Source organism: Phocoena phocoena, chromosome 2, assembly GCF_963924675.1.
Source record: "Phocoena phocoena chromosome 2, mPhoPho1.1, whole genome shotgun sequence".
NCBI lineage: Eukaryota > Metazoa > Chordata > Mammalia > Artiodactyla > Phocoenidae > Phocoena > Phocoena phocoena.
This window is the reverse complement of record NC_089220.1, coordinates 162,219,095-162,236,065: the sequence shown is the minus strand read 5'-3', so window position 1 is coordinate 162,236,065 and position 16,971 is coordinate 162,219,095. Positions and strand designations below refer to the sequence as shown.

Genomic DNA, 16,971 nt, shown 5'->3' with positions numbered 1-16,971 from the left:
ACAAAAACAAACAAAAAACAATTAAGAAAATGGTAATAGAACATATATATCAATAATTACCTTAAATGTAAATGGATTAAATGCTCCAACCAAAAGACACAGACTGACTGAATGGATACAAAAACAAACCCATATATGTGCTGTCTACAAGAGATGCACTTCAGATCTAGGGACACAAAAAGACTGAAAGTGAGGGGATGGAAAAAGATATTCCATGCAAATAGAAATCAAAAGAAAGCTGGAGTAGCAATTCTCATATCAGACAAAATGGACTTTACAAGAGACAAAGAAGGACACTACATAATGATCAAGGGATCAATCCAAGAAGATGATATAACAACTGTAAATATTTATGCACCCAACATAGGGGCACCTCAATACATAAGACAAATGCTAACAGCCATAAAAGAGGAAATTGACAGTAACACAGATATAGTAGGGGAGTTTAACATCCCACTTTCACCAATGGACAGGTCATCCAAAATGAAAATAAATAAGGAAACACAAGCTTTAAATGACACATTAAACAAGATGGACTTAATTGATATTTATAGGACATTCCATCCAAAAACAACAGAATACACATTCTTCTCAAGTGCTCATGGAACATTCTCCAGGACAGATCATATCTTGGGTCACAAATCAAGCCTTGGTAAATTTAAGAAAATTGGAATCACATCAAGTATCTTTTCTGACCACAATGCTATGAGACTAGATATCAATTACAGGATAAAATATGGAAAAATACAAGCACATGGAGGCTAAACAATACACTATTAAATAACCAAAAGATCACTGAAGAAATCAATGAGGAAATCAAAAAATACCTAGAAACAAAAGACAATGAAAACATGATGGCCTAAAACCTATGGGATGCAGCAAAAGCAGTTCTAAGCGGGAAGTTTAATGCAATACAATCCTACCTCAAGTAAAAAACATCTCAAAAAACCAACCTAACTAACCTAACAAACCTAAACCTAAAGCAATTAGAGGAAGAAGAACAAAAAACCGCAAAGTTAGCAGAAGGAAAGAAACCATAAAGGTCAGATCAGAAATAAATGAAAAAGAAATGACAGCAAAGATCAATAAAACTAAACGCTGGTTCTTTGAGATGATAAACAAAATTGATAAAACATTGGCCAGACTCATCAAGACAAAAAGGGAGAAGACTCAAATCAACAGAATTAGAAATGAAAAAGGAGAAGTAACAATTGACACGGCAGAAATACAAAGGATCATGAGAGATTACTACAAGCAACTATATGCCAATAAAATGGACAACCTGGAAGAAATGGACAAATTCTTAGAAATGCACAACCTTCCGAGATGGAACCAGGAAGAAATAGAAAATATGAACAGACCAATCACAAGCACTGAAATTGAAACTGTAATTAAAAATCTTCCAACAAACAAAAGCCCAGGACCAAATGGCTTCAGAGGTGAATTCTATCAAACATTTAGAGAAGAGCTAACACCTCTCCTTCTCAAACTCTTCCAAAATATAGCAGAGGGAAGAACACACCCAAACTCATTCTATGAGGCCACCATCACTCTGATACCAAAACCAGACTAAGATGTCACAATGAAAGAAAACTACAGGCCAATATCACTGAAGAACATAGATGCAAAAATCCTCAACAAAATACTAGCAAGCAGAATCCAACAGCACATTAAAAGGATCATACACCATGATCAAGTGGGGTTTATTCCAGGAATGCAAGGATTCTTCAATATACTCAAATCAATGAATGCGATATACTATATTAACAAATAGAAGGCTAAAAACCATATGATAATCTCAGTAGATGCAGAAAAAGCTTTCTACAATGATCAACACCCGTTTAAGGTAAAAAGTTTCTAGAAAGTAGGCATAGAGGGAACTTACCTCAACATAATAAAGGCCATATATGACAAACCCACAGCCAACATCGTTCGCAATGGTGAAAAACCAAAGCCATTTTCCTCTAAGATCAGAAACAAGACAAGATTGCCCGCTCTCAACACTATTATTCAACATAGTTTTGCAAGTTTTAGCAACAGCAATCAGAAGAGAAAAAGAAATAAAAGGAATCCAAATTGGAAAAGAAGTTATACTGTCACTGTTTGCAGATGATATGATACTATACATAGAGAATCCTAAAGACACCACCAGAAAACTACTAGAGCTAATCAATGAATTTGGTAGAGTAGCAGGATACAAAATTAATGCACAGAAATCTCTTGCATTCCTATACACTAATGATGAAAAATCTGAAACAGAAATTAAGTAAACGCTCCCATTTACCACTGCAACAAAAAGAGTAAAATACCTAGGAGTAAACCTACTTAAGGAGAAAAAAGACCTGTATGTATACAGAAAACTATAGGACACTGATGAAAGAAATTAAAGATGATACAAACAGATGGAGAGATATACCATGTTCTTGGATTGGCAGAATCAGCACTATGAAAATGACTATACTACCCAAAGCAATCTACAGATTCAGCGCAATCCCTATCAAACTACCAATGGCATTTTTCACAGAACTAGAACAAAATCTTTCACAGTTTGTATGGAAACACAAAAGACCCCTAATAGCCAAAGCAATCTTGAAAAAGAAAAACTGAGCTGGAGGTATCAGCCTCCTTGACTTCAAGCTCTACTACAAAGCTACAGTAATCAAGACAGTATGGTACTGGCACAAAAAACAGAAATATAGATCAGTGGAATAGGATAGAAAGCCCAGAGATAAACCCATGCACATATGGTCACCTTATCTTTGATAAAGGAGGCAAGAGTATATACAATGGAGAAAAGACAGCCTCTTCAATAAGTGGTACTAGGAAAACTGGACAGCTATATGTAAAAGAATGAAATTAGAACACTTCCTAACACCTACACAAAAATAAACTCAAAATGGATTAAAGACCTAAATGTAAGGCCATACACTATCAAACTCTTAGAGGAAAACACAGGCAGAACACTCTATGACATAAATCACAGCAAGATCCTTTTTGACCCACATCCTAGAGAAATGGAAATAAATACAAAAATAAACAAATGGGACCTAATGAAACTTCAAAGCTTTTGCACAGCAAAGGAAACCATAAACAAGATGAAAAGACAACCCTCAGAATGGGAGAAAATATTGGCAAATGAAGCAACTGACAAAGGATTAATCTCCAAAATTCACAAGGAGCTCATGCAGCTCAATATCAAAAAACAAACAACCCAATCCAAAAATGGGCAGAAGACCTAAATAGACATTTCTCCAGAGAAGATAGACAGATTGGCAACAAACACATGAAAATATGCTCAACATCACTAATCATTAGAGAAATGCAAGTCAATACTACAACAAGGTATCACCTCACACCAGTCAGAATGGCCATCATCAAAATATCTACAAACAGTGAAGGCTGGAGAGGGTGTGGAGAGAAGGAAACCCTCTTGCACTGTTGGTGGGAATGTAAATTGATACAGCCACTACAGAGAACAGTAAGGAAATTCCTTAAAAACTAAAAATAGAGCTACCATATGACCCAGCCATCCCACTACTGGGCATATACCCTGAGAAAACCATAATTCAAAAAGTGTCATGTACCACAATGTTCATTGCAGCTCTATTTACAATAGCCAGGACATGGAAGCAACCTAGGTGTCCATCAACAGATGAATGGATAAAGAAGATGTGGCACATATATACAATGGAATATTACTCAGCCATAAAAAGAAATGAAATTGAGTTATTTGTAGCGATGTGGATGGACCTAGAGTCTGTCATACAGAGTGAAGTAACTCAGAAAGAGAAAAACAAATACTGTATGCTAACACATATATATGGAGTTAAAAAAAAATGGTTCTGATGAACCCAGGGGCAGTTCTGGAATAAAGACACAGATACGGAGACTGGACTTGAGGACACGGGGTGGGGGAAGGTAAGCTGGTATGAAGTGAAAGAGCAACACTGACCTATATACATTACCAAATGTAAAATAGATAACTAGTGGGAAGCAGCCGCATAGCACAGGGAGATCAGCTCGGTGCTTTGTGACCACCTAGAGGGGTGGGATAAGGAGGGTGGGAGGGAGACTCAAGAGGGAGGGGATATGGGGATATACATTTGCATATAACTGATTCACTTTGTTATACAGCAGAAACTAACACAACATTGTACAGCAATTATACTCCAACAAAGATGTTAAAAAAGAAAAAGAAAGTAGATTAGTCTGAGGTATCTGAAATGCTTTTACATTAAATTCACATAAGTATACTTATCCCTCAACAGTCTTGAAATGTTTCTTTTCCTCTGTACTATTCCATATAGTGCTGGAAACATCAGGCTGGAAACATCAGGCAAGGAGCCTGGCTTAACTATGTGTCAATGGGAAAATATTTATCTAGAAACCTACTCTTAACCAAATTAAAACACTCCCTTTAAAATGTATGAGGAAGTTATGGCAGAAATGGCAGTGTTCCCTGTTCCACCCACCATGTTAAAAATCAGTACAAACAAATTAGGTCATTCTTCTTAAAGCACTTTTGTTTTTGTTAGTTACAAGATATAATTTATATACAAAATGAATGGCACTTTTATTTTCTACTCTAAACTCATGGTTTAACTATTAATATATGCCATGTTATCAACTGATAAAATTTGGTTTTCTTTTTTGCCACACCATGCAGCATGTGGGAGCTTAGTTCCCAGGCCGGGGATTGAACCCATGGTCCCTACATTGAGAGTGTAGAGTCTTAACCACCGGACCTCCAGGGAAGTCCCCAAATTTGTTCTTTTGTCATTGTAACACTATATACTGCATTTTCATCTCATCCTCTAATATTTTATATGAATTAATGCTACTTGCTATTTCCACTTCTTACAATATTGTCACTGTATGTATTATATTGGACATCTACCAATAATTATTTAGACAAATTACCCCCAAATTTTTAGGTGAATGGATGGACATATTCAATCATCTAAACTATTTAAATATATAAACTCAACATTCAAATGAATAAAGTATTGGTCTAAAAAGAATAAAGTAAATAACATAATCACAGTAACATCTAATTAAAATTGAGTAAGTCTGTTCTTGATGTTCTTATATTGTATTAAAAGTGAATTGATATTTACTAAGGACTGAATTCTGAATCAGACTGAAAACAAAGGAGTCTTAGTTTATTGATCTAAGAAGAAATTGACTAAACTAGGAACTGGGGAACTGGTAAATATACCAAAGCTTGGAGAAATGTTGGAAGACAAGTTTATGAGTAAAGCCTTGAAAGATAACATTTTAGATTCAAAAAGATTTTTCTTTATGAAAACAATGATTTACTAGGTGTTTATGTCACTTCTTTTCCATTTCCTTCCTTCCCACCTACCACTCTGTAAAAGCACCACAGAAACAAATTAAAATGTACCTGCTGGAAGAGGCACTTTGAGTTCTTCTTTCATGGAGTGATGGAATGATAGACAGTTCTTTGTAAGCACAATGTCATCCAGTGCAATATCTCCATGGTGGCCTTTCCCAACTCTGCCTTCAAATTTGAGTTGGAAGTCCTCATCACCAGACAGGGATAATTCTTCCCGCTGCCAGAAATTGCCTTGTTCTACAGTGAGGTTAAGTAGGACCTTCGTTTGGTTTGAGACTGACACCTGGATCAAAGTGAGCGCTCCAATGCCATGTCCATACATGTGATAATGAAAGATTATCTGTAACCAAGAATCAAGAATATTATATATAATTAGTACAATTAATTTCACCTTATTTTCAATTATATCATTTGTCCTCTCCTTTCTTAACAGATTCCTGAAGGAAATTAGATCTCTATGTTCTACTGCTCTGTGAGTACTCTACCAATGAATGAAGTTAGGCCAGCCTTAAATCGTATGTTGCAAAACATGGAAAATAGTACAATAAAGATCAAATAGAAACTTAGTTGAAAAATGAGCAGAGTTCACTTCCTTTCTGTGACTTATAAAAGTAGGATTCCTCCACAAACTCTTAAGATCCACTGTCAAAGGAATAAAAATATCATTAAAAAGTGATGCATTATATAGAAAGACTTTTCATGATTAAGAAATATCAGGTACTAAAGAAAATCATTTCTAATCTCATGAAACTTAAATCATTTTCTTCAAAATAGCAGAGTACTTTATTGTTTATTCTACCACATCCTTGCACTTGAAACACATTTTCAGTTCTACAAGTTCCTCAGGGCTGTACTATACATAGCAAAACCACCAGAATAGCGATTTCTAAATTTTACTTGAAACGCTTTAGAAGAGCAGACTCGAGAGTTGTACCCCCAAGTAAAAATTAATGTAAGTATTTCCAGGGATTAACATTTCACTGTTTCAAAGATGTAGTTTACCAGATTTTTAGTGATTGTTACGCAGATGGAGAAAGTCAGGGGACATTCTAGGAGGAAGAAGAATATGAGTTAGGAACAACAGGGACTGAGAGTGTTTTTAAGCTTTTGTCTTGTCTTTTTTATGAATGAGGGAAAAGAGTAATGGTGGGTGATCTTCACACAGGAAAATCACATTTTGGAAAGACTAGCACTCATGGATATTATATTCTAGAGAAAGAAAAATGAACGTGTTTAAAGGGTAAAGAATGTGATTAGACAATATATGCAATGCATACTTCAAAGAGCACCAAGAAGAGCTAAGCCATGTAAATAACTATGCAAATTTCCTAGCTGATGAATAATACCTGAATTTCAGGTATTATTCTATGATCCAAAAATGTTTCTTCTATTGATTAATCCATTACTGTTGGAAAACATGAGCTCTATGACCACTTTGGCTTGTTTGGGGAGGACTGGTCAAACCTGAGTGTCACAAAGTGAGAAACACAAAGAGTCTGAGGCCAGCCTCTTGAGCAGCACCAATAGGCAAGAGAGGAAACTACCCAACAGGCATAGCATGTCTGTCTGGAGCCCTTGCAGTCATAGGTGTGGTCTTCCCAGTATTCTCCCTTGTTTTGTCTTCTTATTTGCACAGAAAGCATAAGGCATATGTTTTATGTCACAGTAAATACTTCCTTATCTTCTTGAGGCCATTTCCTGAATGATGCCATTGGGTCAACATGCAAACAAGCATCTAAATACTCCATTTCTACAGAGAATACTTGATGACAATGTAACCTAATCACAGGGCAACATGAGTGAATAAAAATCTCTTAAGTATTAAATTCTTCTAAGGAGGCATTTTCACTGGAAATTTCAGTTACTCAGAGGTTTGATCTCTACCCTCTTCAATCTACGTCTGCATCCCTTCCTGCCTCCCACCCATCCCTCAAAAGGAAGAAAAATCTCCAATTTGATTTTTTCTCCCTGAAGTTTTCCACAAGGTCAAGTGACAGAAAGGATTTTCATGAAAATATGGAAGGTCACTCTGCTTACCTGATAAACAAATGCTTATATATGAGAGACCCAATCATTCCCAGCATGACCTTTCCTTACTTCTTTGTATTCAATCTATATCATAAATATTCATAAAATGAACCATTCATCATTAATTTTTTGACATTTCTCCTAGGCATACTTCATTAGTCTCACACAGGTGTTTAAAACAGTGGGAGCTATAGTACTGGGACCAGGGAAAAATAGAGATGAATGAGATCCTTAGTAACTACAGTATGAAAAAAAAAAATCTTTTGAACATTCTTAGAGGAAGTCTGAAAAGAAAAGCTAAGGAGTCTGTTTTTGATGTCTTTCAAATTACTCAATATTTTCTTGAAAATAAACCCCAGCATACCAGATTTTATATATGTTGAGTCTATATCTATAAATCTATATACCCATAGATATTCTGAAATTTGTAAGTTAGTTCTAGTCTTAAAAGCTGATTAAAAATTAAACATGAAATATATACAATTTCAGTTTGACTTTTTTGCTTTTCTAAAACTCAGTGTTTGCCAAACTGATTAAATAAAGTTTAATATAATTGTGTATGATTCATTACATCCATTCTGGACTGCTGACTGAGTTACGTCTTTAAAACTCTGAGAGTGTCACTTTCTTGCAGAAAATCTATGAAATTTGCCTGAAGAGAGAAGAGATATGTGATTCTTCCCTGAGAATTAAACTATGAAATCAATTTAAGATGACACAGGAAAGCTCCTAACACAAACTAAAGGTTTAACATGTCTTAAGACTGGGAAAATGGTAGGATGTAAAGGATGGTCAGTATAAAACAGAGGAACAAACATCTGTGATAAGTACAGGTACAGCTGGGGAGCCTTCGAGCAAAGATTTAATATGTCCCCTTCTGGGGTTAGGGCTGTCTACTGAGGAGACAGATACACAAGAATATTACAATTTGAAGATAATAAAGGTTTAAATCATGTTATTGTCTCCCAGCCTGATTCTTTGATTGGCTAGCAACTTTCTGAATATAATTTGTTTTCCTTTCAGTGTTCAGACACTGGGGAATACACCAGTCAGAATACATGTGTTCAGAGCTTATGGAGATTGCATTTCTTGCTGTAAATACAAATGAATGGTAAATTTATTCACGCATTAATCTCTTATAAGCAAGATTCCGTGAAGTCATCTCTGAGTGCTTAATTTATATGTAAAGATAAATTTAGCCCCTAGCCTAGCTGACTCAAATCCTTTGGGGAATAAAACTAGACAATCATGCAAACAATAAATAGTAACTATGCAAACGCATAGTCATCATATGAAGATCCATACAACTTTATTTATACTTTTAACACTCTTATAAATGTTTTCTTCAAGTTTCCACAGCATAATGGCCAAACCATTTTTTCTTCCTGCCTCTAGAAATTCTACTTTTTAAAGGGTCAATTTCAGTCTTTCCTTTTCCATGAAGATGTCTTCAACCATTTTATCATGGTGCCAACTATGACGCATATTAGTTCTTGGAAATATTTAACTTTATACTATTTCTCATTGTTTAATTCCCTTTCTTATGGTGAAATTCCCATAATTCCAATAAGTACCAAGTTCCCTGAGTGGACACAACTGATATTTCACTTCTTTTGTTCTACCCGTGGTTATGGATAATAAGAATGACATTTTCCAATGGTTTCCAAAATTCCTTATCTACGGAACTTATCCACAGGATAAATCCTTCCAACAGCTCTAATGGTCCTTCCCTTTCACCCTTACTTCACTTTCTACCTCCCTCACATATTCCAAGTTGAATACATTCAAACTCATTTGTTGGTCTGCTGCTGGCCGTTTCGTTTTCTGTACTTAACTCCATCAGAAGTTGTTCATAATATTTCTGGTTTTTTCCCCATACCTTGCAGTTTTTGCTTCTTCTGCTTATGACTGGGCTTGAAATTCTGGCTGCTCTCATGGGCTGCTGCGGGAACAAGCTCTTTATAAAGATGTAATGACCAGATGAATTTCGCAAGGTGTGGTCAGCAGCTGGCTGTGTGCCTGAGGCAGGGATGCCGCTAGCCTTCAGATTCCAGTCAAAGTCATCATCCTGTTCCTGCTCCCAGGCACAAAGATCAAACTCAAAATCACAGCAGCCACTGCAGGTACCTGGAAAACATTTTCCAATTTATGGTGGAGAGAAAAAGGAAATTAGTAGATAAAGCATGCAATCACAAGTTACAGTAATCTTATTAAACACACTCATGTTTCAGGATCTTTGAACTTGCTACTCTCTCTGCCTGGATTCTTTCCCAAATGGCCTGTCCACTCACTTCTATCAGATCTGTATTTGAGCATCACCTTCTCAGTGGGTCCTTATTTATCAGTGCACGTAAAATCTCCTATCCTCAACTCTGTCCTGCTTCACTGTTCGTTTTTATTTTGGGCACTTTCTAACACATTATATGTTTTACTGACTTATTTTTTGTCTTCCCCCACTCCTCACTCATCAGAATGCATGTGTTATGAAGGAGAGAATTTGCTCAGTTTTGTTGTTATATTCCCAGTGCCTGGCAAATAATTGCTCAATTTGCTGAATAAGTAAATGAACTTTTAAAAAAGAAAAAAAATACAGTAATCTTATGTAGCTTTTTTTTTTTTTTTGCGGTACGTGGGCCTCTCACGGTTGTGGCCTCTCCCGTTGCGGAGCACAGGCTCCGGACGCGCAGGCTCAGCGGCCATGGCTCACGGGCCTAGCTGCTCCATGGCATGAGGGACCTTCCTGAACTGGGGCACGAACCTGTGTCCCCAGCATCGGCAGGTGGACTCTCAACCACTGCGCCACCAGGGAAGCCCTTATGTAGCTTTTATATATAGAATGGATAAACAAGGTCCTACTCTATAGCACAGAGAACTATATTCAATATCCTGTGATAAACTATAATGGAAAAGAATATAAAAAAAGAATGTATATAGATGTATAATGGAATCACTTTGCTGTACAGCAGTAATTAACACAACATTGTAAATCAACAATACTTCAATTAAAAAATTGAAAAAATTGCAGTAATCCTGCCACATCATGTAATGTTAGAAACCTTACAATATTATCCTGACTGCAACATTAAAATAGAATAGTTTAGTTTGTTACACACAGCTATTTCCATGGCTCATTTAAGTTTATTTCTTCAATAGTCTGGTCCCTGTGTCAAAATCCATGAGAAAATATTCCAGCATTACACACATTTCCTCCTGCAAACACCTATTTGGTCAATGTAATTTACTTCTTCTCTCTTCTCATCTTTGCTTCTCAGTTCTTGGTAGGGAATTTAGGACGTTTATTATTCTGCAACACGGTTTAGCTGGGAAATACTTCCTAAAGCAAAAGTTATTAATCATTGTAATTATTTTTTAAAACATAGACTTATTTTAGAGATACGAAAATTGTGAAACAGAAAAGGTTAAAACTGTACTGATTTAATTTTTTATAATAAGTTGCAGAAATTAAATATGTTGAGTTACATTAAATATCAACTATCTCCCAGGTATTTAAAAAATATTTTATTATTAACATTGCTTAAGTTTTTCTTCCATTTCCAGGATAGTAAGAATTCTAAGTCCAACTATGTCCTTATTGATTTTCTGCTTGCTGGATCTATCCATTTCTGATAGAGGGGTGTGAAAATCTCCACTATGATAGTGGATTCATCTCTTTTCTTTGCAGTTCTAGAAGTTTTTTTATGTCACACAGGTTGACATTCTGTTGTTAGGTACATACACGTTAGGGATTGTCATGTCTTCTTAGAAAAGTGACCTCTTTACTGTTGTGTAATGCCCTTATTTATCCCTGATAATGTTCATTGCTTTGAAGTCTGTTCTGTCTGAAATTAAAATAGCTATTCCTGCTTTCTTTTGATTCATGTAAGCATGGTATATATTTCTGCATACGTTTACCTTTAACCTATAAATATCTTTATATTCAAAGTGGGTTTCTTGTAGACAACATGTAGTTGGGTCCTATTTTCTATTCAATTGTTAATTCAGTTTTTAAATTACATTTGAAACTTCTTTTGAAAATTTACTCTGTCCTAAAATAGACTGTAATTCCTACAGCCTCTTTTAGTTCAGAATGCTAAAGTTCTCCTAAGTATCCTCTCAAAGGACTGGGAAGTAAATCTCCCTAAAATAATAATGAACCCCAACTCACCATCTTGTTTATAATCTGAACTCTTATCTTTGTTAAGAATATAAAATGAAGTAACTAATTCAGTTGCCCTTATGTTGGAAAACTTAGCAGCCCATGAGGACCAGATTTCCATATAGACCAGCATCTAGAAAGGCCATTTGTATAAGGAAATGATGTGTGTTGCTGAAAAACAGATTTGTTAAAAAAAATCATACAAATACTGCTATATGAATCTCTATAGTGTAAATCATATTTTTGCTTTTGATATTTACTATAGTTTTGAAGATATATTTCCTTGGAAAGTTTAATTCTAAAATATCAGTGGAGGAAAACACAGCAAGCAGGGCCTAAGTTGTTTGAATTACACATCACTATGGTAAGAGGGAGCAACTTATAATTTCATTTTCTACTGTTTCCCACAGGTGCCATGCGAGACAAGCAGCAAATAGTCTTCTGTGCAGATGCCAATTCCTGGCATTTCATGGAGCAATTAATGCCAGTGCCAGACAGGTGTGCCATCAGGAAGAAAATGATCCCTTTCTCTACGGCTGTATCATCAATCAAACCAGTTTCTCCCTTTCCAAATGCTATAATTTTTCCATCGATCAATATCTTTATAAGTGTAAAAATGTTTCATTTAAAACAGACATAATTTTGAAATAACACAACCTAATGCCTTTTAAGATCCTACCATCAAATTTTTAAAAGATATCATTCTATTCATTTCATATAAAATTTTAATTTATTTTTTAAATTGATATATAGTTTCTGTAAAAGAGTATATAGGTGTAAAATATAGTGAGTCACAATTTTTAAGTTATTTATAGTTATTATAAAATATTGTCTGGGGCTTCCCTGGTGGCGCAGTGGTTTTTTGCTACCACCCTTTGCAATTCCTATCATCTGGAACCTTCTTTACTATTCTTTATTTAACCAACTCCCTATTCATTCTTCATAGATATAATCAACACAAGGCTAACTAAAAAATTAAAAACTAAAGTATTAAAATTCTTAAGATGTGTGAATGTTATCTTATGCAAAAAAATGACACAATATTGTGATAATTTACTCATAATTAGAGTACTGTGGTATTTGATGAATATTTAATTCCCATGTTTATGGGAAACTTTGAGAATTTAAACCATCCAATGAGAGGGATACTAGATAATAGAGGCCTTGAACTGTGCATATAAAATGCTACTAAAGGATTCTAAGAATATATATATTGACATCATAACTATGAACATGAGAAAGGGGAATGTGAAAAAATGTGCAGAATCAATGGTACCTGTTTCTAAATCTTAAAGTTGTATTATTATGAAGAACTACAAGTAGTAAGAAATATTATCATCAAAAACTCATACTGAGAAAAGATGGAAATGTAGATTCAATATTAGGAAAATCATTATATCAAGGGGTGCCTGACAGTTGAAAAGGCTTTTTATGTGAGACAGAGTATTCTCTCCTTGAAAGTGTTCAAACAGCAATCAGGTTATTTTTCCTTTCCCACCTCCACTGTCTGCCAGATCAGAGAAGTTATAGAAATTATTCTTTGATTGGTTGGTGACTCATTTACCAATTCAATCAATAGCAATTCAGTAGATGTGATTCATCAATAAACATGTCTTAGTGGAGTTCTCTCATATATTAATAGACTGTGATAAGTGCTAGGATATAGATAAAAAATTTACGATCAATTGTAACTGAGTAAAAGTGAATCCTTCACAGAAGTCTTAGTGTTAGATCCCTGTTTCAAAGAGCATGAAGTAACTTCTTTTATTCTCTCCAACTCTATGATTCTTTGATTTTATGGTTCAATAACTTGAACTTCATATCATATTTTGACAAGTTGTTTATATTGTATTTATAAAAAGGTTAGTAGCTATATCTATTTTCTAGATTTTTCTTCTTAATGAATTAGTATTTTCAGTCTCAAATGAATGTCAAAGAAAAGAGAGAGAAAACACAGATTACCTATGACAGGAATGAAACGGGATATCATAGACCCTATGGATATTAAAAGGATGATATAAGAATACTATTAATAACTCTAATGCACTAAATTGACAACTTCTATGAAATGGACATGTTCCTTGCAAAGAACAAACACAAAATGATTTGAGCAGCTTTATAACTTTTAAGGAAATGGAACTCATAATTTTAAAATTCCTGAAAAAGGAATATCCAGGCTCCGATAGTCTCACTGGAGATTTCTACCAAAACTTTAAGGCACACAGATCAGAAAGGAAGACATAAAACTGTCCCAATTTTCAGATGACATGGCTGTCAACAGAAAATCTAAGGAATGTATTATAAAAATTTGAGAATACATGACTCAGCAAGGTTGCAGGACACATGATCTACATATATAATTAATTGTGTTTTTATATATCATCATTGAATATGCAGAAACCAAAATTTAAAATATAATATCATTTATAATCCCTTAAAAAATGAAATACTTAGGTGTAAATCTTATAAAATATGTACAGGACTTATAAGCCAAAAACTACAAAACACAGGTGAAAAGAAATCAAAGTCTAAATAATGGAGAGACAAACTGCTCATGGATTGGAAGACATCCTATTAAAGATGTTATTTCTCCCAAACTGATATATGTATTTAATAAAATTCTTGTCAGTAACATCACTTTTTTGGTAGATATAGAGATGATATTTTTTTAAAGTGAAAGCAAAGCCAAAGGAACCTGAATAAGTAAGGCTATATAGTTGAAAAAGAAAAATAAACTAGAAGGACTCTCTCTACCTAATTTTAAGATTTATTATAAAGCTTTAATTTTCAGGACTGTGTGGTACTGATGAAGGAACAGACACTTGGATCAATGGAACAGAGCCCAAAACAGCTTCACACAAGCACAACCAACTAACATTTGACAAAGACGCAGATGCAGTTAAATGAAGGGAGGACAGCTTTGTTAATGGTGATGAAGCAACTGGATAACTATTGACAAAAAAAAAAAAAAAAAAAAATGACCCAAACCTCACAACTTATACAAAAATTAACAAAATGGAGCATACACTTAAATATAATACTATGCAACTTTTAGAAGGAAAAATAGAAGAAAATCTGGGACCTAGACCTCAGTGAAGTGTTTTTGACCGTGATATCAAAAGCGTGATCCCTAAAAGGAAAGATCAATAAACTGGACTTCATCAAAATTACTCTTTCCCTGTAAAGAGAATGTAAAGATAATCTAAATCCTATGAGAGAACATTTGCCACTCACACATCTGCCGAAGGACTTATATCTATAATATATGAAGAACTCTCAAAACACAACAGTTTGAAAACTTCTGATTAGAAAATGGGCAGAGACATGAAGAAACATTTCACCAAAGAGGATATACAGATAACAAAGAAACACATGATAAGATGTTCAACACCACTAGCTATCAGGGAAAACGCAAATTAAGACCCTGACGGGATATTAACCTATACCTATAAGAAGAGCAATAATAAAGATAAAATAGTTACAATACCAAATGCTCACAAGGATGTGGACAAACCGGATCTCTCACACATTGTTGGTGGTAACGTAAAATGGCATAACCCCTCTGGAAAATAGTACTATGGTCTGTTACATCCACGCCATGGAACATGAGTCAGCAATAAAAAGGAACAAATGATTTACACACACAACAACTTGGATGGCTCTCAAGGAGATTATGCTGAATGAAAAAAAGACAGTCTCAAAAGGTCACAAACTGCATTTACATATTTATAACTTTCTCAATATTACGAACTATAGGGATGGAGAACAAAATAGTGGTTTCCCAAGGTTAGGGATGGTGAGAATAAATGTAATTATAAAGGAATAGCTCAGGGGAGATTTTGGTGGAGACAGAATATTTGACTGTAGGGTGATGATTACACGAGTTTTCACATATAATAAAATGCCAGAGAACTATACACACATATTGAACCATATTGTTTCCTGGCTTTGATATTATACTATACTATAAAATATAACCACTGAGGGAAGCTACATGAAGGGTACACAGAATTTCTCTGTACTATCTTTGTAACTTCCTATGAACGCACAATTATTTCAAAATTCAAAAAATTAATGTCATGTGCCAATTATTATTCGGTGACATCATCAGGAAATTGTGATACAGTGATTTCCTTTGTATTGCCCTATTCTATGAAGTAATAATAAATTCTGTAAATAATGCTTTCCAAACTGTTTCACAGAACAATTGTTCTATAAGGAGTATACTTAATTCCATGTAAAAAAAAAAAGAGTTTCTGGGTAATTTGGAAAAATCCTATTTATAATACCAGGTTTTCAAAAATTGTCATAATTTTTTCTTCAGTGATGACTACCTGATTTCATAATTCTGAAAATATTACCCTAATGCGTGTCACTTTACAACACTGAGTTCACGAGAAACGGATCAGTGTTGATAATCTTGGAAAGGCAGTGAAAGCTTTCTAAGCCTCAGTCAGCAGGCTACAGCCTGCAAATAATGAATTCCTGAAGCTTAGGACAGCAGATCCTTCACAGGAAGCCTGGTTTATTAAACTTATGATACCTGACCTACTTTTGAACATAATCTCCCAAAGAAAACAAAAGCTATTCATAGTGCATGATTAATAAAGTCTCTGAAAATACACTAGCTGTTTTCAAGGTGATGTAAAAATCCATGTTGGGATTAGTATTTAAATACCCTAACTAAATTATTTTTCCCTCACCCATCCGAAAGTGCTTTGTACTTATTCTAACTCCCATTCGCAAGGTGAATGTTTATGTACCTATTTCTCTAGCTAGACAAGAAGCTCCACAATTCTTCAGGTAATATCTTATTTTTCTTTGTTTTTGCTCCAGGGCCACTTATATTAGAGATGCCCGATGTTTAACCAAATAAATAAATGTCCAGCATGAAAGGCTAGGTCAGGATGGTGTACACTGGTGCCAGTAGAGTCCCACAGAGGCACTCTACACCTTTAAATTCATTTTTTGCCACAACTGAGCACAAATTCTGATATGCTAAAAAGTTTTCGATGGAGCACTGGATATGGTGTAGAAGTAACACCTATAATATAACCTTGCTGTGAGTAAAAAGTCACATATATATCATATCATCAAACAATAGCCCCTTCTCCCCCCAAAATTCATCAGTTTACTTGAAACAGAGAGAATTCTGCTATAACAAATGAGAAAGGGTAGTCAGGATGTAAATGAGTCAACTCAAATATGTCCTGAAGGATAACTATTTAGGGGAATTACAGTTATACATTCATAGAAATCAAAGGAAATTGTTAGTGATGTGGTGATAATATGGAAAGGACCATGTTTTAATTATTGCTGACTTTTTAAATGTTTTTGAATTTTTAAAAAATTCATTCAAATACATCAAATATCACTTGGCTCAAATCCATTATTTGTTCCATCTTTTTTGTTTGCTTGTTTTTTAACATCT

At 34.6% G+C, this 16,971-nt stretch overlaps 1 protein-coding gene across 1 annotated transcript in view; it reads right to left on the bottom strand.

Moving 5' to 3' along the window:
• The window catches only part of MALRD1 (MAM and LDL receptor class A domain containing 1), a 598,156-nt gene that overhangs the window by 326,011 nt on the left and 255,174 nt on the right, over window positions 1-16,971 (bottom strand). Inside the window, exons 26-27 of the mRNA XM_065871795.1 lie at window positions 9,264-9,511; window positions 5,405-5,696 (exon numbers count right to left, since the gene is read on the bottom strand). Coding sequence (XP_065727867.1) covers window positions 5,405-5,696; window positions 9,264-9,511 — 540 coding nt within the window. The remainder of the gene's footprint in view (window positions 1-5,404; window positions 5,697-9,263; window positions 9,512-16,971) is intronic.